This window comes from Tamandua tetradactyla, chromosome 13, assembly GCF_023851605.1.
Source record: "Tamandua tetradactyla isolate mTamTet1 chromosome 13, mTamTet1.pri, whole genome shotgun sequence".
Classification (NCBI taxonomy): domain Eukaryota; kingdom Metazoa; phylum Chordata; class Mammalia; order Pilosa; family Myrmecophagidae; genus Tamandua; species Tamandua tetradactyla.
In genome coordinates, this window is record NC_135339.1 from 83,463,352 (window position 1) to 83,486,878 (window position 23,527).

Below are 23,527 nucleotides of genomic sequence, written 5' to 3' on the forward strand. Positions count from 1 at the left end.
AAGAAAATTGGTACCTTTTGAATGCCAGAATAGTAGTTGTCACCATATTATATCACAGATATAATGTCTTTTCTACTTTACTTTAAAGTTTCAAAACCTTAGAAATACTGAAGTCTTTGCCCCACTCTGTACAATATTACCATCATAATTTATATTTGGGCAAATCTAAGTTTTGGATGCCAGCCAGTGTCAGTCATTGTAGGAAATAGTTTTATTTTTTTCATTGATAATTTTTATATCAGAAGTACACAATTAAATCCTTTATTAACTTTTCCCAACATGAATAGTCGTGACTCATTTGGTGATATCTAAAGTAAACGTTTATTTTTTTTCAGTGCTGAATTCATAACACTCAATGATTGCCTTCAGTTGGCATACCTGCCTTCCAAAAGAAATCACATGTTGTTACTCTATCCTCGAGAGATTTTAATCCTTGATCTTGAAGTGAATCAAACAGTAGGTGTGATTGCAATTGAACGAACAGGTGTTCCATTTCTACAGGTATCTATAGTTTATAGATTACATTACCAAAAGTTGATTATGAATAAGTTATTAGAGAAAAACCATAATCTTGGACATGTCTTTAGTTTTACTTTCTGTATTTTATTCATTTAAAGATTAGCAACACTATTTTATATTCCTTATTTTTCTGTGCTTTTTGATTGATTTGGTTTGCCCTAGAAATTCTTGTGACTTATGTGGAGATATTTTTTTGAGTTATTTAAGTTAAATTGATAAAGAGAATTTTCTTTAGGATTATGAATGGATTTTTAAAATGTGCATTTAGTTTTAAATGTGGGGTTTATATGTGTTTTTGTTTTTCTCACACATAAATTCTTTAGGTATAAATTTATGAGATTCACAGTATATACTCTATTATTCTGTTATGTTTTTTAAAGTAAATATATCATCTGTTTTAAAGGTAATACCCTGTTTTCAGCGTGATGGCTTGTTTTGCCTACATGAAAATGGTTGTATAACTTTACGTGTCCGAAGATCTTATAATAGTGTTTTCAGCACTTCAAATGAGGAACCAGGTGAGTTTATGTCTCACAACGATATTGTTTTTCTTCAGAATTAAGTTTCTTCAGAATTAAGTTTTATATGGCACATACCAGCCACGCTATAGAGCTAATAATTATTCTTGTCTTGAGAAGGTCTTAGAATATGGTTTCAAATAAAAGGCATAAAAAGTACAAGTCCAAGGTTTAATTTCTTGGTGTTATAACAATGTACTGTATATGTAAAACAAAGAAAGTACTATTTTATAAATCCCTCTTTACTGTGTCCATTATCCGAGTGGATGTGATCTTTTGTGAATTCTTCAGCAGACGTCCATCAAATTATACTCCCTTGACTTCTTTTACTTTAGGAATTTCCAGCATTAAGTATCATGCTAATAAGTCTCCAGGGCATTCAGTTGTCATTTACAATCTTATCCTGGATAATAGAAATAATGTTTTTGTGAAATGATGTGCTATATAACGGTGAAAGTGACTTTCACATCTTTTGTAAAGGGCAGTTAATTTCAGATTCATCACAGACCACTGCAACTTGTAATGGTTTATATTACACTATTCATTATTTAATCAGATGTCACTGTTGATCCTTTTTCAAAGCATTTACTTTATTTTGAAAATATTCAGAATGAGCTATTTTGATCAAAGTTGTTATTTGGGAGTTTAAATTTGGTCTATGTGGTCATGAAGTGAATTATTTTTATATTGGGAAGAAATGAGTAATAATTGTAAAAAGTGGAAACACTCAACAGATTTTTTTGTTTGTGTTTTTTTTTTTTCGTTTTTTACCTGGGCAGGCACCGGGAATCGAACCCGGGTCCTCTGGCATGGCAGGCGAACATTCTTGCCTGCTGAGCCACCGTGGCCCGCCCACTCGACACATTTTGTATTAGTGAAGGAATGATGTCCTTTTAGATGACATTTTATTTAAATTGAAACAAATAGTAGTGACCATTGATAGGGTTGCTTTCTGATATTTCAAAGAAAACCATTTCTGTTAAGATCCAGATCCTGTTCAGGAGCTGACCTATGATTTACGCAGCCAGTGTGATGCAATCAGGGTGACGAAGACTGTGCGTCCGTTCAGCATGGTGTGTTGTCCTGTCAATGAGAATGCAGCCGCCCTCATAGTGAGTGACGGAAGGGTGATGATTTGGGAGCTGAAGTCAGCTGTTTGTAATAGAAATTCACGGAACAGGTAAACAAATCAATAGAGTCTTTTTGTTGGTTTTGTTTTGTTCTGCTTTTCATCTTTTTAAAAATTAGCAGGATCATATAAAAGCAGCAGGGACTACTTTTCTATTAAAAATTTTTAAAGTGATAATTCAGACTTTAAATTGTTAGTAAGTTATCTAAACCTGCTAGCGCTTTCACCTAGGATAAGGTTAATGAATATTGCAAAAATAAAATGCCATTATCTGGAACTAATAATTTGAAAGTCTAATATGTAACGCAGATTTTAAATATGTAAATGCCATCCAATTATTATGTCTTTGCAGTAGTTCTGGTGTGTCACCTTTATATTCACCAGTATCTTTCTGTGGAGTTCCTGTAGGAGTGCTACAAAATAAACTCCCAGACCTTTCCTTAGATAACATGATTGGTAAGCTGTATGTTTTTTTTTTCTTTCTCTTTCATGTTATGTGTACTTTTTGAAAGGCAAAATTAAGATAGTTACTGGCTTCGCAGTTGTTATAAAGTCAAAATTACACTTGAGAAAACTAAAATGTGGAATTGCTCTTAAATCAGAGAAGTATAAAATATTTAACCATGGAAGTGCCTGAAGTAGCATAGATTGGCTTTATAGTTGTTGGAATTAGAAAATATTCAATTTTGAGAGACTCTCATGTAAAAGAAAGAGATGAAATTAGGCACCTACATACTGTATGTTTAGCTTTTGCTGAGCCAAACCAGACAACTTCCGGGCCTTCACTTTTGCTAGTTTCTCAGCTTGGAATTGAATACTGTCTTTCTCTTTCCCTTTCTGCTACTGTAGTTCAAAGTTCAACTTATGTTACTTTCTTTAATTTCCCAAGTCTGGCTTAAATGTTCTCCTGGTGTGTCCCTAATAGTTATCAGCTGTATTGTGATTGTGGCCATATTTGTGTGTTTTCTCCAAGCGGGGGTGGGAGTGGAGGTGAGGTGATTGGAGGGGGGGGTGATTGGAGGAGGGGACAGGGAAGGGTGATGATGGTGGAACAGGACACTGTTTTACTCAATACTCATATATCCTAGCACAGAACCCAGCACATTCTAGATGCTCAGTAAATGTTTATGGAAGGAATAAAATGACTGTAATATTAGAAAAATTTTCACCCCTTTTTTTACATTTTCTTATAATTATGTTAGGGATTTTATCTTTCAACAATTCTTTCTTTGCAGATAAAATACTGTTTTGAAGTTATTTAGTTATTTGTGGGGCCAATATATATTTAAGGAAGAATGAGGATTTGTGAGTTTAAATATTATGCAAGTTAAAATTGTAAGGAGTAAATATCCCAAGCAATTTTGTCTCACTTTTTAAAAAAAATGTGAGTGTGATTTATAAAGGAGTTTCTGTATCGTGATTTATTCTTACATAGTGTAATATATTAAGTTAATTTCATTTTCAGGATATTAGTCAGTAGATTTTTGTTTAAATATACTTGATGATGTACTAGAAAGAGCATTACCATATCAATCATCTTAATCAGAAGTGACCTTTATTGAGTACTTAATACTGTGTTAAATGCTGTGCTAAATAAATATTACCTCATCATAGCCCTGCGAAGTAGATATTATTGTCTCCATTTCATATATGCAGAAACTGAGTCCCCGAGAAATTAAATAACTTGCCCCAAATCATATCCAACAAGTAGAAGAGCCATAATTAGAATCCAGTCACTGCGGTCTGAAGTGTATATTATTTAGCGGTGGCTGGCAGGCCTAGCTACTCTACTGCGAGACCTTAACCTCTCCAGGCCTTGGTTTTCTCATGCTTCCTGCTGGTTGTAAAATCCTTTTACTCGATGATGCTAACTTTTTTTTTTCCCCTCCAACTTTTTTCATTGTATAATATATATATATATATATACAAAGCAAAAAAAGGAAAAAGCAATAGTTTCAAAGCACTCTTCAACAGGTAGTTAGTTACAGGATCAGATCTCAGAGTTTGTCATGGGCTACCATATCATCTCAGATTTTTTCTTCTAGCTGCTCCAGAACATAGGAGACTAGAAGAAACAAGTATTTTTTTTATCATCACACTCGAATTTTTCATGAAAATTTTTCATACAAAAAAGCAATAAATTTCAAAGCACAACAATTAATTGTAAAACAAATTTCAGAGTTGGGTATAGGTTATAATTCCACAATTTTAGGTTTCCACTTCTGACCCCTCTAAAATACTGGAGACTAAAAGAAGTATCAGTTTAATGATTCAGCAGTCATATTCATTTGTTAAACCCTACCTTCCCTGTATAATGCTACCATCACCTTTGATCTTTCTCCCACTGTTTAGGAGTATTTGGGCCTTGGCCATTCTAACTTTTTCATGTTGGAAGGGGCTGTCAGTAATATGGTATAGGATGATGGAACTGGCTGATGCTCTGAATAGGCTGGGCCCTCTAGGTTTTGGGACTTTTCTGGTCCAGGGACCCATCTGGAGGTTGAAGGTTTCTGGAAAGTTACCCAAGTGCATGAAACTTTTGTAGAATCTTAAATATCATCCTAGATGTTCTTTAGGATTGGCTGGGATGGTTTTGGTGGGCTTTGGCAAGTTGTGATAAGTAGCAGTGTCTAACTGAAGCTTGTGTAAGCGTGACCTCCAAAGTAGCCTCTTGACTCTATTTGAACTCTCTTAGCCAGTGATACCTTATTTTTTCCACTTCTTTCACCTTTTTGGTCAGGATGGCATTGTTGATCCAATGGTGCTAGGGCTGGACTTATCTCTGGGAGTCATCTCCCATACCGCCAGGGAGACTTTCACTCCTGGATATCATGTCCCATGTCGGGAGGAGAGCAATGATTTCACTTGTAGATTTGGGCTTAGAGATTGAGGCCACATCTGAGCAACAGAAGAGGTCCTCCAGAAGTAACTCTTAGGCATACCTATAGGTAGGCTAACCTTCACTACATATATAAGCTTCACAAGAATAAGCCTCAAGATCAAGGGTTTGGGCTATTGATTTATGTGTCCCTAATGTTTGACACAGTATCAGGGGTTTCCTCAGTGATAAAGTTTAATAGTTCCATATTTTTTTCTCCCATTCCTCAAGGGTTTTTGTCAGTACTTTTTGATTATCTGCTTAATATATTCTAGCATAGATCCAGGCATTACATTAAGCAATACAGGATTAAAGGCCCTCATTCTTATTTGGGGTTCCCTGTGTTTTGATTGTTCAAATGAGCTATCCAGACAGGTTGGGTTAGATTATGTGCTACAGAAAATTTAGGTTCTGGACAAAATAAACCTTTCTTCCTTTGGTCTCAAAGAGTAGGTGCTGTTCTAAAATACAGACAATGCTTTCCTTACCCCTGTTTTCTGAATTACCTTAATCTCCACCTGACTGACTTTATTCTCATCTCTAAATACCAAGTTATACATATGTAAAACAGCCTCTCAAAATCCAGAAATAATAATTACCACTTTGACTAAATGTGTCTGCATAAGAGTTTACAATCTAGGCCCCTGTTTTTTTATAAGCATTTTCTAAAGGAAACCATACAATAATTATTCTTTCATTTCTGGCTAATTTTGCCTCACCAAATGTCCCACAGGTTCAGTCACATCATTGTATACATCATGATTTCGTTCCTTTTTGTAGCCACACAATTTTCAATCATAAGTATACACCATCATTCAATCTACTTTTCAGTCAGTGCATCCTTCAGCCATCTACATTTATTAAGCATCATGTATAATGCCCAAAGTCCACAGTCCATCAACACTCTAAGTTTTAGATAATTTCGTTGTTCCCAAGAGAAAGATAACCAATAAACACACCCTCATGAAATAGGAGAACTAAACCTCCCCTTAGCTTTTGTCCCTTTCCCCGTTATTTCCCTTGGTGTTGCTGTGGCACTACTGATGTTTTCCTATTAAATGTATCCTATCACATGCAATAGCAGTTATCCCCCTATACCCTGGACTTAAACACTCTTTGTACATGAATCGTACCTTTAAAGTAGTTCTTGTAAGAACTTAACTTATATTTCTAAAGTGTTAATCAGCAGGACAGATAGGTCTATATAACCCCTTTCAATCATGTTCACCTTCAATATAGTAATACTACTTATAGACTCACTAGAGAACCACCTTCACTTCCATCAATTCCCTTACATTTGAGTTCAACCTCATTGGCTAACTGTTCACCCATCTCTGGCTTCCATGTATCTCTAAGACCCCTATATTGTGTATTAGAAGCCTCTGATTTTACCTTTACTATGTCAGTGACACTAGCTTTTATGTTTAAAATTCTTTCCAGTCACCCTCCACACATAAATCCATATGAGGAAGTTTAAGCACATACTTATTTTGCCCAATTCATTTTATCGGTAACACAATATTCTGAGTTAATTGACCTTGTCTGTACTTAATAAAAATATTAAAGTGAAAAGAATTATAAAACACACATGCACAGAACTGTACAGTAAAATGAAGCCCATTGTAGGTTAAAATTTATGCTGCTTGCATATCTTAAGAAATGTACTTTTTTTTTTTTGGTTGTAATACGAAAATATATTCTAAATATGACAAGTCTGGCAAAGAACCTTCTTCTCTTCCTCTTCTCAGCCTTCTGCTCCATGTCCTCGCACCTTAGAACAAGTTTTCTGTTGCTTCCAGTGTAGAGAAACGTACTTTTAAAGAAACAAAATGATGCAAGTTGTGTAGCAGTTCTTGACATTGTCATTGATTTAAAAGTATTAAATATATAAAGCTTTACTATTTGAAAACATTTTAATTAAACTTTAATTTAAGTTTCAGAATGTACCTAGTGATAACTGAAATCAATTAAGTACAGAAACCTGATTTATATTCAATGGTTAAAGTCTACTGCCTATTAAAGCCTAATCTGACCTACCTAGTGGATTGCCTTGTATGGAAGATGCTTAAAGAAAAATGTGGCAGTTCCCAGGAGTCAATTCCAAGCTAATATCTCGGTATATATGGTTCTACATGTTGAACTTCTCATTTCTTTATACCCTTTCTTTCATTACCAAAGTTAGGCAGAAAAATTGGTTTCAATTGAATGGCTAATCTAAAGGTTTCATTTTAATCTGGTTAAATTAATGGCCGTTTTTCAATATATTTTATGGATTTAAAGCAATTATTTTATTAAAATTAAATTTTAATAAACTTTACAGCTTCAAAGAGCTTTATTTATAATCCATCACCCACTCGTTAATTTCCATTTTTCGCTTTCATAGTATAAATGTGTGTGTGTGTATGTGTATATGTATATTCTTTATTATTTTTTTGACAAGTTGATCCTGGTATTTGATAATTGACATTTATTGAACTCATGTTTTGTTTTCAGTGGTTTTTATTACAGTCATTTTTTTAGTTTGAGTCATGAAAGCACCAATAGGTATCTGAAAATGCCATTTAAGATGTGACTATTCACAGTTACCCTTTATATAGTATATGTATATTATTTATTTTATAGTTGTTGTTTTATATACTTATGTATAATTTCTTTGTGAAGTTTAAATTTTATAATTACATTGACGCATTAAGAAAAGTTTTTTTTTTTTTGTATGCTATATTATGGGGATCACATTTCATTCTTTTTCCATGTGAGTGTCCAGTTATTACAACACCATTGGTTGAATTTTTGTCGGGGGGTATGTGCATGGGCCAGGAATCAAACCTGGGTGCCCCACATGGCAGGCAAGAATTCTACCACTGAACTATTCTTGTACCCCCAAAAGTTTCATATTAGAAACTATAAACAAGTTTTTGAACCTGCTATTTGTGATTACGTTTTATGTGCAGTTTACGAAGTACACCAGATTAAAAAGCAACCTTTTAGAAAGAAAATAAGACGAATGTGTTGCAACCTCCAGCTCCACAGAAACTTCTCTAACCCAAGTCCTCTTTATTTGTTCTGAAGTCCTTGTTTGATGCCCTAAACCAAGAACTTTGGCTGGAACAGTAGTTCTTTAAAGGTATAGGTTCCTGAATTTTGGATAGCAGTACTCTGGAGTAAGCTGTCTTTGAGGTGTTAGAAGATGTGATTGAAGTCCCATAGTCAAGGACAGAGCCTTTGTGGCCCTAATAAGTGCAGCCCTTTATGTGCTATGTTATCCCTTTTCTTCTAGACCTGAAAAGTTCTTTATAATTGTAAGGTCAGCATACATTATAATTAATCTGTCTATGTTTTTTATTACAAATCAGGACAAAGCGCAATTGCTGGGGAAGAACATCCCAAAGGCTCCATACTGCAGGAAGTGCACCTCAAATTTCTGCTGACGGGACTACTGTCAGGTCTGCCCTCACCACAGTTTGCTGTCCGTATGTGCCCACCGCTGACCACAAAAAACATCAAGATGTATCAGCCATTGCTGGCTGTTGGTGAGTGTTAATCTATTCCTTTCATAGCTTTCCCTGTCTGACTTATATTTTGTAAGTCATTTATGCTGCCTGTTACTAAAAAATCCTTTATTCTCATTGAGAATGCTTTTAAGGGAGGAAGAGTTTAAGTGAAATTGTGTAAAAGACTCATCTTCAAATACCAGTTTTCTTCTTACTGTTTTTTTTCCCTATCCTTTTAATCCCTGTGCTTTTTTTAAGCAATTTTATTGAGATATATTCACATACCATACAACTCATCCAAAGTATACAGTCACTGTCTCACTGTATCATCACATAGTTGTGTATATATCCTCATCATCAATTTTAGAACATTTTTGGTACTCCAGCAAAGAAATAGAAATAAAAAATAAAACCCAAGTCCCCCCATATCCCTTATGCCCCACTATTATTGACCCATAGTATTGGTGTGGTACTTTTTTTGACTAATCCCTCTGCCTTTTTTATCACAATGATAACTCATCTACCTGAGACCAGAAGATAGTGTCCCTGACACTATCACTGCATTTCTGAGGTTTCAGGGGGTTATTTCCTGTGCAGTGCTCAATCCTAGGTGCCTAGAATTTTCTTGGACCACCCAAGTCATTTTATGTGAATGTCATTTTATATTGTGTCTTTAACTAATAATATTGTCATATTTAATAGTTATAGCAGCAACAGCGTTCTTCATTTGCTAAGAATTGTATCTAAAACATTGCTTAAAGTGGCCCTGTTCTCTGAAATCTAAGCTTTTCCTCATGGGCTGAAATTGCATATTTTTATGTTGTAGACAGAAATATTTGTCCAGGTTTCAACTGCTGTACATAGAAAGTAATGAACCTAATTTTCTTTTCACAGAATGTTGAACTTTAATTTGCCATTAAGTATATAAGATTAAAACATTAATCGAAAGTTATTGAAAAATAGTGTCCTTGTTTGAAAATTTCAAGATTTTTTCTTAAAATGCTATTGGCAAAGACAAAGCTGGCAATAATACAGCCATGCTATGAGCCTTAAGGGTACTGAAGACATTAAGGTCCCTGAAAATGACTATAACACTTTGTCGTTAAAAATTTGTTCAAACTAGTGTCAAATCCATTTTTTTTTAGAAAAAAAAATATATACTATTGACGCACCTTGTATCCCACGCTCACAGGGACTAGTATCCCCAGCCTGTCGCAACCCATCACAACACTGTTTTGCCCCACCCTATGCCCCACATCCTGCTCCACGTCCATCCTGCAAATACAAAGCTTTAGACTACTGAAAAAAATTAACTTCCGGAATAACCCTATCAAGATATTTCCATGCTTCAAAGGCAACAGAAGATCACTAAGCATATCAGGATGCAAAGAGATATAGCCCAACCTAATGACCACACTAAAACAATTGAGGAGAAACAGACTTTGTAACAACTAATCAAAGATGGTCATATATTTTATTACAAAATAAAGTCAGTGGGATGGCTGATGAAATAAAGGAGATCAAGAAGACACTAGAAGAGCATAATGAGGAATTTAAAGAACAAATAGAAAAATAACAGATATCACAGATTAAAGATGCTATAGACCAAATAAAAAATATACTAAAGACACACAGCAGCAGATTTGAAGATGCAGAAGAAAGAATAAGCAACTAGAGGACAGGGCAACTGATTTCATACACACAAAAGAGCAAATGGCAAAAAAAAAAATGGAAAAGATTTGAATTGAATCTCAGGGAAATGATGAACAAAGCAAAGCACGCACATACAGGAATCATCAGTGTCCCAGAAGGAAAAGAGAAGAGTAAAGGGCTAGGAAGATTAGTTGTGGTTATAATGGGTGAAAACTTCCCAGCCCTTATAAATGACATAAATATGCAAATCAAAGAAACCCAACGAACTCCAAATGGAATAAATCCATATATGCCTTTGCCAAGACACGTACTAATCAGTCTGTCAAATATTGAAGAAAAGCAGAAAATCCTGAAAGCGGCAAGAGAAAAACAATCTACTGTATACAAGGGAAACCACAAAAGACTGAGTTTGGACTACTCAACTGGCACTATGGAGGCAAGAAGACAGTGGTAGGATATGTTTAAGAACCTGAAAGACAAAGACTTCCTGCGAAGAATTCTGTTTCCAGCCAAATTGTCCTTCAAAACGGAGGGAGAAATTAAAATTTCACAGACAAACAAATGCTGAGAGAATTTGTCAACAAGAGAACAGCCCTACAAGAAATATTGAATGGAGTTCTGCTGACTGAAAAAAAGAGACAGGTGAGGGAGGTCTGGAGGAGGGCACAGAATTGAAAAGTACCAGTAAGGGTAACCTAAAGGATTAAAGGAGAAAGAGGGAAAAGAATTTATAGTTCTGACACATTAAATCCAAAGGATAAATTGGTGGATTGAAAAAATACCTTTACAGTAATAACTTTGAGTGTTAATGGACTAAATTTACCAGTTTAAAGATGCACATTGGCAGAATGGCTTAAGAAATATAATCCAGCTATATGCTACTTACAAGAGAGTCTTCTTAGACACAAGGATACAAATAGATTGGAAGTGAAAGGATGGAAAAAAGAGGCTCCACATAAGCTGTAACCAAAAGAAAGGTGGAGTAGCTATACTAATATCAGACAAAATATACTTTAAATATAAAGACATCATAGAGAGACAAAGAAGGAGACTGTATATTAATAAAAGGGACCGTTAACCAAGAAGAAGTAATAATCGTAAATGTCTATACTCCCAATCAAAGAATGCATCAAAGAAGAAATTACTAGAGAGATCAGTAGCTGTCTGGAGATGAATGAAAAATCTGAAATAGTGGAATAGTAAACTAAAAGTCTGAAATCTGTTCTGTATCTACTGTTGAGGTGTGCTTTGAAAATCATTGCTTTTTCTTTCTTTTCTCTGTATATATGTTATATTTAACAGTGAAAAACATTAAAAAATAATCTTCCTACAAAGAAAAGCCTAAGACCAGATGGCTTCACTGGGAATTTTACCAAAAAATTGAAGAAAACAGCATACTACCTAACTCATTTTATGACGCTAACATCACCTTAATACCAAAGCTGTGTAAAGATGCTATAAGAAAGGAAAACTGCAGGCCAGTCTACCCAGTGAACATAGATGGAAAAATTCTCAACAAAGCACTATCAAATAAAACCCAACAATAACATTAAAAGAATTATACACCATGACCAGATGGGATTTCTACTGGAAAGGCAAGGATGGTTCAACACCAGAAATTTACAATATAGCACATTAACAAATTGAAAGGGAAGAATCACATGATCATCTTGATTGATGCTGAAAAAAGCATGTGACAACATTCAACATCCTTTTTTTCCTTATTTACAAGAATTTATTTTTAGTAAATTATTTTTTTCTTTTTTTTTTTAAATTTTTATTGAGACAACATACAAGCACATCCATTCTTAACATACAGACATTCCATAAATGGTGTACATTCAGTGGCTCACAGTATCATCACATAGTTGTATATTCATCACCATGATCATTTTTTAGAACATTAGCATCACTCCAGAAAAAGAAATAAAAAGATAAAACTCATACATTACCATACGCAATATCTAACTGGGTTAGATATTGACCCCCTTCCTCTCATTGACCACTAATATTTCCATTTATTCAGCATATATATATTTTAATTTTAACATTTGTTCCCCCTATTATTTATTTATTTTCAATCCATATGTTTTACTTATCTGTCCATACGGTAGGTAAAAGGAGCATCAGAAACAAGGTTTTCAGAATCACACAGTCACATTGCAAAAACTATATCATTATACAGTCATCTTCAAGAAGTGTGGCTGCTGGCACACAGCTCTACAGAGGCACTTCCCTCTAGCCACTCTAATATACCATAAACTGAAAAGGGGATATCTTTATAATGTGTAAGAATAGCCTTTGGTATAACCTCTTGACTCTGTTTGAACAATCTCTCAGCCACTGACACTTTATTTTGTCTCATTTCTCTTCCATTTCAGTTGAGAATGCTTGATGCTGAATCCTAGCTCATTCTAGAATTTCTGTCCCACGTTGCCAGGGAGGTTTACACCCCTGGGAGTCATGTCCCATATAGAGAGGGGGAATGTGGTGAGTTTGCTTGCCATGTTGCAAGTCCTTGATGTTGATGCTTGCTCTTGTGAAGCTTATGTATGTAGCATAGAAGCTTAGCCTACCTATAGCTGTATCTAAGAGTTATTTTTGGAGGACATCTGTTGGTGCTCAGACATTGCCTGTCTCTCTCTCTAAGCCCAGCTCTGCAAATGAAATCATTACCCTCCCCCCTATGTAGGACATGACATCCAGGGGTGAAAGTCTGGTGGTATGGGAGATGACTCCCAGGGATGAACCTGGCCTTGGCACCGTGGAATCAACAATGCCATCCTCACCAAAAGTGGGAATAAAGTATCAGTGGTGAGAGAGTTCAAATATAGTTGAGAGGGTACTCTGGAGATCACTCTTACACAAGCTTCAGTTAGATATTGCTACCTACCATAATTTCCCAAACCCGAACCAAAACCATTCCTGCCAATCCTGAAGAATACCTAGGGATTTATATAAGAATCTACAAAGGTTTTATGCACTAAGATATCTTTCAGAAACCTACAACCTCCAGATGGGTCCCTAGAGATAGTCCTGAAATGCAGAGGGGTCATCCTCTCCAGAAAATCAACTGGTTCCATTCCACTATCCCAAATTACTGGTAGTCCCTTTCAGTTTAAAAAATCAGAATGGTCATGGCCCATATACCCCTAAAGAGTGGAAGAAAGATCAAAGGTGATGGTGGAGTTATACAGAGAAGGTATGCTTTAACAAATGAGTATGATTGCTGAATCATTTTATTGATATTTCTTTTAGTCTCCAGTATCTTAGAGCAGCTAGAAGTAAAAACCTAAAATTGTGCAATTGTAACCCATACCGAACTCTGAAATCTGTTCTATAACTAATTGTTATGATATGATTTGAAACTTATTGCTTTTTGTGTCCATGTTATTTTTCACAAAAAAGAAAAATACAATTGGTTGTAATAATAAATGTACATCTATTTGATGATATTTTGAACCTTTGTACACTTTGGGTGATTACATGGTATGTGAATATGTAATATATATGAATAAAAAATAAATACTTAGGACTTCCGGAGAAGATGGCGGCTTAGTAAGACGCGCGGATCTTAGTTTCTCCTCCAGGACAGCTACTAGGGGAGTAGAAATGATACAGAACAGCTCCCAAAGCCACGACAGAGATAAAAAAGACAGCGTACCCCATCCTGGAATGGCTGGCTGGCTGAGAGAACCCACTCTGGTGAGATCGCCGAGGGGTGCGGGCTTCACCGGGCGGGGCGGCAAGCGGCCTGAGTCATTCCCTTCCCCCTCCCCGGGCCGGCTGGGAGAATTGGACAGGCGGTCCCCTCAAACCGCGGCGGCTGGTGCCCACACCACGCGTGACCCCCCGGACCAACTGAGAGAATTGGATCGGAAATCCCCAGGCCGCGGAGAACGGCGACGGGGGGGGGGGCCCTTCCAAACCCGTGACTCCCCGGGAAGGTGTACTCTCCCGGGCGGGCCGCTGTGGCTGGCGCCCTCCCGCCAAGCTTGGCGCCCTGGGCCGACTAGGAAATTCAGACGGGCGCTTTCCCGGGCTGCGGCGGCCAGCGACCCTCCCCGCGTTCGGACCCCGGGCTGGCTGGCACTCTTCCAAGCCGCTTCGGCTAGCGAACCTCCCGGACGGCGAGAGTTTTCCAAAGTTAAAGGACCCACAGCACCTTTTACTGGTGGGACCCGCAGACAAACGTGTGCCACGAGCGCCACCTACTGGGCAGGATAAGAAAAACAGAACCCAGAGATTTCACAGAAAAATCTTACAACCTTGTTGGGTCCGATACCCAGGGAAATCTGACTAAATGCCCAGATGCCAGCAGCAGAAGATAACTGTCCACGCTCAGAAGATTGAGAATATGGCCCAGTCAAAGGAACAAACCAATAGTTTAAATGAGATACAAGAGCTGAGACAACTAATGCTGAATATACGAACAGAAATGGAAAACCTCTTCAAAAATGAAATCGATAAATTGAGGGAGGACATGAAGAGGACGTGGGCTGCACAAAAAGAAGAAATAGAAAAACTGAAAAAACAAATCACAGAACTTATGGAAGTGAAGGATAAAGTAGAAAAGATGGAAAAAACAATGGATACCTACAATGATAGATTTAAAGAGACAGAAGATAGAATTAGTGATTTGGAGGATGGAACATCTGAATTCCAAAAAGAAACAGAAACTATCCGGAAAAGAATGGGAAAATTTGAACAGGGTATCAGGGAACTCAAGGACAGTATGAACCGCACAAATATACATGTTGTGGGTGTCCCAGAAGGAGAAGAGAAGGGAAAAGGAGGAGAAAAACTAATGGAAGAAATTATCACTGAAAATTTCCCAACTCTTATGAAAGACCTAAAATTACAGATCCAAGAAGTGCAGCGCACCCCAAAGAGATTAGACACAAATAGGCGTTCTCCAAGACACTTACTAGTTAGAATGTCAGAGGTCAAAGAGAAAGAGAGGATCTTGAAAGCAGCAAGAGAAAAACAATCCATAACATACAAGGGAAACCCAATAAGACTATGTGTAGATTTCTCAGCAGAAACCATGGAAGCTAGAAGACAGTGGGATGATATATTTAAATTACTAAAAGAGAAAAACTGCCAACCAAGACTCCTATATCCAGCAAAATTATCCTTCAAAAATGAGGGAGAAATTAAAACATTCTCAGACAAAAAGTCACTGAGAGAATTTGTGACCAAGAGACCAGCTCTGCAAGAAATACTAAAGGGAGCACTAGAGTCAGATACGAAAAGACAGAAGAGAGAGGTATGGAGAAGAGTGTAGAAAGAAGGAAAATCAGATATGATATATATATCATACAAAAGGCAAAATGTTAGAGGAAAATATTATCCAAACAGTAATAACACTAAATGTTAATGGACTGAATTCCCCAATCAAAAGACACAGACTGGCAGAATGGATTAAAAAACAGGATCCTTCTATATGCTGTCTACAGGAAACACATCTTGGACCCAAAGATAAACATAGGTTGAAAGTGAAAGGTTGGGAAAAGATATTTCATGCAAATAACAACCAGAAAAGAGCAGGAGTGGCTACACTAATATCCAACAAATTAGACTTCAAATGTAAAGCAGTTAAAAGAGACAAAGAAGGAGACTATATACTAATAAAAGGAACAATTAAACAAGAAGACATATCAGTCATAAATATTTATGGACCGAACCAGAATGCCCCAAAATACGTGAGGAATACAGTGCAAACAGTGAAAAGGGAAATAGACTCATATACCATAAAGGTTGGAGACTTCAATTCACCACTCTCATCAATGGACAGAACATCTAGACAGAGGATCAATAAAGAAATAGAGAATCTGAATATTACTATAAATGAGCTAGACTTAACAGACATTTAGAGGACATTACATCCCACAACAGCAGGATACACCTTTTTCTCAAGTGCTCATGGATCATTCTCAAAGATAGACCATATGCTGGGTCACAAAGCAAGTCTTAACAAATTTAAAAAGATTGAAATCATACACAACACTTTCTTGGATCATAAAGGAATGAAGTTGGAAATCAATAATAGGCGGAGTGCCAGAAAATTCACAAATACGTGGAGGCTCAACAACACACTCCTAAACAACGAGTGGGTCAAAGAAGAAATCGCTAGAGAAATTAGCAAATACCTCGAGGCAAATGAAAATGAAAACACAACATATCAAAACTTATGGGACGCAGCAAAGGCAGTGCTAAGAGGGAAATTTATTGCCCTAAATGCCTATATCAGAAAAGAAGAAAAGGCAAAAATGCATGAATTAACTATCCATTTGGAAGAACTGGAGAAAGAACAGCAAACTAATCCCAAAGCAAGCAAAAGGCAAGAAATAACAAAGATTAGAGCAGAAATAAATGAAATTGAAAACATGAAAACAATAGAGAAAATCAGTAAGGCCAGAAGTTGGTTCTATGAGAAAATCAATAAGATTGATGGGCCCTTAGCAAGATTGACAAAAAGAAGAAGAGAGAGGATGCAAATAAATAAGATCAGAAATGGAAGAGGAGACATAACTACTGACCTCACAGAAATAAAGGAGGTAATAACAGGATACTATGAACAACTTTATGCTAATAAATACAACAATTTAGATAAAATGGACGGGTTCCTGGAAAGACATGAACAACCAACTTTGACTCAAGAAGACATAGATGACCTCAACAAACCAATCACAAGTAAAGAAATTGAATTAGTCATTCAAAAGCTTCCTAAAAAGAAAAGTCCAGGGCCAGACGGCTTCACATCTGAATTCTATCAAACATTCCAGAAAGAATTAGTACCAACTCTCCTCAAACTCTTCAAAAAAATCGAAGCGGAGGGAAAACTACCTAATTCATTCTATGAAGCCAACATCACCCTCATACCAAAACCAGGCAAAGATATTACAAAAAAAGAAAACTACAGGCCAATCTCTCTAATGAATATAGATGCAAAAATCCTCAATAAAATTCTAGCAAATCGTATCCAACAACACATTAAAAGAATTATACATCATGACCAAGTAGGATTCATCCCAGATATGCAAGGATGGTTCAACATAAGAAAATCAATTAACGTAATACACCATATCAACAAATCAAAGCAGAAAAATCACATGATCATCTCAATTGATGCAGAGAAGGCATTTGACAAGATTCAACATCCTTTCCTGTTAAAAACACTTCAAAGGATAGGAATACAAGGGAACTTCTTAAAATGATAGAGGGAATATATGAAAAACCCACAGCTATTATCATCCTCAATGGGGAAAAATTGAAAACTTTCCCCCTAAGATCAGGAACAAGACAAGGATGTCCACTATCACCACTATTATTCAACATTGTGTTGGAGGTTCTAGCCAGAGCAATTAGACAAGAAAAAGAAATACAATGCATCAGAATAGGAAAGGAAGAAGTAAAACTATCACTGTTTGCAGACGATATGATACTATACGTCGAAAACCCGGAAAAATCCACAACAAAACTACTAGAGCTAATAAATGAGTACAGCAAAGTAGCAGGTTACAAGATCAACATTCAAAAATCTGTAGCATTTCTATACACTAGTAATGAACAAGCTGAGGGGGAAATCAAGAAACGAATCCCATTTACAATTGCAACTAAAAGTATAAAATACCTAGGAATAAATTTAACTAAAGAGACAAAAACCTATATAAAGAAAACTACAAAAAACTGCTAAAAGAAATCACAGAAGACCTAAATAGATGGAAGGGCATAACGTGTTCATGGATTGGAAGACTAAATATAGTTAAGATGTCAATCCTACCTAAATTGATTTACAGATTCAATGCAATACCAATCAGAATCCCAACAACTTATTTTTCAGAAATAGAAAAACCAATAAGCAAATTTATCTGGAAGGGCAGGGTGCCCCGAATTGCTAAAAACATCTTGAGGAAAAAAAACGAAGCTGGAGGTCTTGCACTGCCTGACTTAAAGGCATATTATGAAGCGACAGTGGTCAAAACAGCATGGTATTGGCATAAAGATAGATATATCGACCAATGGAATCGAATAGAGTGCTCAGATATAGACCCTCTCATCTATGGACATTTGATCTTTGATAAGGCAGTCAAGCCAACTCACCTGGGACAGAACAGTCTCTTCAATAAATGGTGCCTAGAGAACTGGATATCCATATGCAAAAGAATGAAAGAAGACCCATATCTCACACCCTACACAAAAGTTAACTCAAAATGGATCAAAGATCTAAACATTAGGTCTAAGACCATAAACAGAGGAAAATGTAGGGAGATATCTTATGAATCTTACAATTGGAGGCAGTTTTATGGACCTTAAACCTAAAGCAAGAGCACTGAAGAAGGAAATAAATTAATGGGAACTCCTCAAAATTAAACACTTTTGTGCATCAAAGAACTTCATCAAGAAAGTAGAAAGACAGCCTACACAATGGGAATCAATATTTGGAAACAACATATCAGATAAAGGTCTAGTATCCAGAATTTATAATGAGATTGTTCAACTCAACAACAAAAAGACAGCCAACCCAATTACAAAATGGGAAAAAGACTTGAATAGACACCTCTCAGAGGAGGAAATACAAATGGCCAAAAGGCGCATGAAGAGATGCTCAATGTCCCTGGCCATTAGAGAAATGCAAATCAAAACCACAATGAGATATCATCTCACACCCACCAGAATGGCCATTATCAACAAAACACAAAATGACAAGTGCTGGAGAGGATGCGGAGAAAGAGGCACACTTATCCACTGTTGGTGGGAATGTCAAATGGTGCAACCACTGTGGAAGGCAGTTTGGCGGTTCCTCAAAAAGCTGAATATAGAATTGCCATACGACCTAGCAATACCATTGCTGGGAATCTACTCAAAGGAATTAAGGGCAAAAACTCAAATGGACATTTGCACACCAATGTTTATAGCAGCGTTATTTACAATTGCAAAGAGATGGAAACAGCCAAAATGTCCATCAACAGACGAGTGGCTAAACAAACTGTGGTATATACATACGATGGAATATTATGCAGCTTTAAGGCAGGATAAACTTATGAAGCATGTAATAACATGGATGGACCTAGAGAACATTATGCTGAGTGAGTCTAGCCAAAAATTAAAAGACAAATACTGTATGGTCCCAATGATGTGAATCGACACTTGAGAATAAACTTGGAATATGTCATTGGTAACAGAGTTCAGCAGGAGTTAGAAACAGGGTAAGATAATGGGTAATTGGAGCTGATGGGATACAGACTGTGCAATAGGACTAGATACAAAAACTCAAAAATGGACAGCACAATAATACCTAATTGTAAAGTAATCATGTTAAAACACTGAATGAAGCTGCATCCGAGCTATAGGTTTTTGTTTTGTTTTGTTTTGTTTTGTTCTTACTATTATTACTTTTATTTTTTTTCTCTATATTAACATTCTATATCTTTTTCGGTTATATTGCTAGTTCTTCTAAACCGATGCAAATGTACTAAGAAACGATGATCATGCATCTATGTGATGATGTTAAGAATTACTGATTGCATATGTAGAATGGTATGATTTCTAAAAAAAAAAATGGACAGCACAATACTACCTAATTGTAATGTAATTATGTTAAAACACTGAATGAAGCTGCATCTGAGGTATAGTTGTTTTTTTTCTTATATATTTTTGTACTTTTTATTTTTATTTTTTCTCTATATTATCATTTTATTTCTTTTTCTGTTGTCTTGCTATTTCTTTTTCTAAATCGATGCATATGTACTAAGAAATGATGATCATACATCTATGTGATGATATTAAGAATTACTGATTGCATATGTAGAATGGAATGATTTCTAAATGTTGTTAGTTAATTTTTTTAATTAATAAAAATAAATAAATAAATAAATAAATAAATACTTAAAAAACATCAGTGCCCTGAAACGTAATTCAGAAGGGAAACAATACCAACCACAAAATACATCTAAGAAAGCTCAACAGCATGTGATTTTTCCCATGAGGACTACTTTAATATTTCTTTTGAAATGTCAGATATTTAAAGTATATAATTTACTCTTTTGGAGTGAGTAGTAAATGCTTAATCCTCCTACTAGGTGATCCAGTATAGCTCACTACTTTCTAAACTTACAGATTTTAACACTTAGTTCTTGACTTGCTTGTTGGTTTCTTCTACTAGACCACAAATTCTAGAAAGGCCAGGTGTTTACCTGCCTGTTCACTACTGCATCCTTTCTGTAGAGCAGGGTGTCCTGTAAGTTTGCTCTCAATAAATTCTTCTTGAATTAAAAAAATAGTATTGATTAGCTTCTGGCTTTCTGTCCAGGGTATAAGCATGTGATTTGTGATTTTTTTTTCTTTTCAATGAAAACTTGACCACACTTATTTTGTGGCCAGTGTATCTCAGTTTATAACTGATTCCTGAGTTTTAAAGATTCTTTTGGGTATTATTATTTAGCAGTATTCTTAATCTCATTTTTTTCTGTTGCTATCTTCTGGAAGTGATTTCAATTTCAAATTCAGTAACATCGTGTGTAGGTGTTTATTTAGATTTATCTAAATGCAGAGATGTGTTAATTTGTGTTTTAGAAACTAATGATTCATAGTAAACCTTTTTTGGAGGTTTGAATTAGGATTTGTCAGCATACAGTTTTCTTGAGGAAAATTAAATCCTGGAATAGTTATGTAATAAAATCAGTGTTAAGGTCTGAGATCCATTGTTGAATATGTCACTTTTTATTGGTATTTCATGAATATTAAATTTATTGGATTTACTATAGTAACAAAGTAAAAGCAATATATAAAATAAGTGCCTAAATTAGCTTTGTAGAGTTACTAGGAAAGAGAAGCATAATTCATCTGTGAAATTATTTCTTGTGGTGCCCTTAAGAGTATTAGATCATAAACACCATTAAAACTTGGAGAACATAGAAATCATTTGATTAGTATGAAGATCTGTTAATTTCAGAATTTCAGTAATGCTTTAGTACTTTCTTAGCAGCATAAGGTATTATTAGAGAATAGATGAAAATGTAAACAACTGTCTTACTGTATTTTGTTTTTAGAATGTTACTGACTTTAGATTTTTGGAGATTTATTTATCACATAAGCTAAAATCAGAATTTGCTTAACATTGTTACTTCCATTCTGTTGCTTTCTATACATCCTTTAATCCGTCTGAGAAAGTGATTGTTCAAACAATTATACCATTCACTTTTCTTTCTTAACTTATAAAACATTTCAGGGACTGAAATTTACATATGTCCATGTCCCTTCTAATTAAATTTTGTGGTTGCCACCTGAAGCCCTTAGATATAATAATTGCAAACTATAATTACAGTGATAATATGAAGAGTAGTCATTAGCCAGATGCTTACTGAGTGCCTGGTAGTGTTGTGCTAAACTTCTTTTCTTCGGTTTTCTTATTTAATCTCCTGCAAATGGATTTTTCTATTATTTCCATTTTAAAGAGACAGAAACAATTTAGTGTGGACAGATAATTTGCCCAAGAATGTCAGGCATAGCTAGCGCTTTCAGGTTTCTTTAATTACAAAATCTGTAGTTAAGTGCCATACTTTACTATAGCTTATGATTTATTTAATAAAAAGGACAGAACAAACACTAATACCTTTTAGAGAAAAAGAGAAAATTCTGGTTAATGAGCTCTGCTAGGTTACCTTTTTGGGGGGACTGACTATAAATAAAACATGCTCAATCTCCCACATGTAGAAAAGCTTTAATAAAGTATTTCTTTAAATTTATGTGCATTCAACCATGTGGTGAACCAGTGATTGTATACTTCAGATGGGTTTCATGCTGTGTATATATCTCAACAAAATTGCATTAAAAATTTATGAAGTCACATCTATATATTTAGGTTGGATTGTATAACGTGTGAATAAAACTGTTCAAGAATGCACATAGAGAAATAAGTATTAGAAAAGTCAGAGCAAGAGATGTACCTATTCACTGATGTTAGGGAAACTGAGAGGTGCAGCCCCTTAAAAGGGCAGCGTGATAGTTTCACAGGCTAGGGGTGTGGTTGCCATAAGTTCCTACAACCCCATTGCTCAGTATATACCAGAAGGAACTGAGAATGGAGACAGGAATGGATATTTGCACAATGGTGTTTATGGCAGCAGTGTTCTGAGATTCACAGTGGGTTTAAGTGGCCTAAGTATAAATGACTGGAGAATGGAAAGGGACACTATGGGGATACATAAAATGGGCTACTGACCACCCACGAGAAGGAATGAAGTTGTGAGGTGTGCATCTAGATGAATGAACCTTAAGAGCTATAGGTTGGATGAAGTGTTAGGAACAAAAAGATAAATGCTATATTATATTACAGTTAGCCTCACTCATGGACTAACTGTAATATAAAAACTTGGTGAACTGAAGTTGAAAGCATGAGTTATCAGGTTGGAGCCTACTGTAAAGGGTTCTAGATTGTAAGCTCTTGATAGCAGTCACATATATTCAAGAGTTGTAACTGTTATTTCTAAATTCTGAGATAATGAGCTGTTTGTATATAACCTGGCCTTTGCCAGAAACTTCAGATATTTATGTGACAACTGAGACTTGGAGTTAGAGCTCTGAAGCTATGGAAGTCAGCAGTACCCCATACAGGAATTGTTTAAAAAGTTGAAAATGGAATCAGACTTCAACTAGAGCTATGAAGAAAGCTGATTTGGATACGACTAAGGTAGATTAGAACACAGGGTAAAGGATGATATCATCAGTATTTTAAAACTTCAACTTCTATGTGAGATTAAGGGAAGAGATATTTACTTGAGGCAAAATTTATATTTTTGGTAGCGCTTTACCTAATTTAACTTGAATGGTCAGTTTAGTTGAACACCATTAAGTACATGGAATCTCGAGTAGGATGAGAGATTTTGTTTGACCAGGTTAGTATGAGGCCATGATATATCCCAAAGTAATTTGGGCAATGGATAAAGTATTTGCAAAGTCCCTTTGGGGAATTGGGGAGAAAGAAGGAAATATTCAACCCCATTTGGAGAATTTCTGATATTCTCGCAAGCAGTGGGGACAACCAAATCAATAGGCTGAACCCTTGATCTTGGGGTTTACCCCTATGAAACTTATTCCTGCAAAGGATAAGCTAAGCCTACTTAAAATTATACCTAAAAAGTCACCCCCAGAGAGCCTCTTTTGTCCTCAGATATAGACTTTCTTTCCAAGCCAACTCGGCAGGTGAACTCACTGCCCTCCCCTGCCCTACATGGAACATGGCTCCCAGGGTGTAAATCTCCCTGGCAACGAAGGACCTGACTCCCAAGGATGAGTTGGGACCCAACATGATGGAATTGAGAAAGCCTTCTTGACC

The 23,527-nt window shown here is 35.9% G+C and overlaps 1 protein-coding gene across 1 annotated transcript in view; it reads left to right on the plus strand.

Annotated features, from left to right (window-relative positions):
• The window catches only part of WDR11 (WD repeat domain 11), a 102,556-nt gene that overhangs the window by 24,011 nt on the left and 55,018 nt on the right, over positions 1-23,527 (plus strand). The window contains exons 6-10 of the mRNA XM_077126226.1: positions 336-501; positions 923-1,037; positions 2,022-2,217; positions 2,519-2,622; positions 8,398-8,574. Of these exons, the coding sequence (XP_076982341.1) occupies positions 336-501; positions 923-1,037; positions 2,022-2,217; positions 2,519-2,622; positions 8,398-8,574 (758 nt within the window). The remainder of the gene's footprint in view (positions 1-335; positions 502-922; positions 1,038-2,021; positions 2,218-2,518; positions 2,623-8,397; positions 8,575-23,527) is intronic.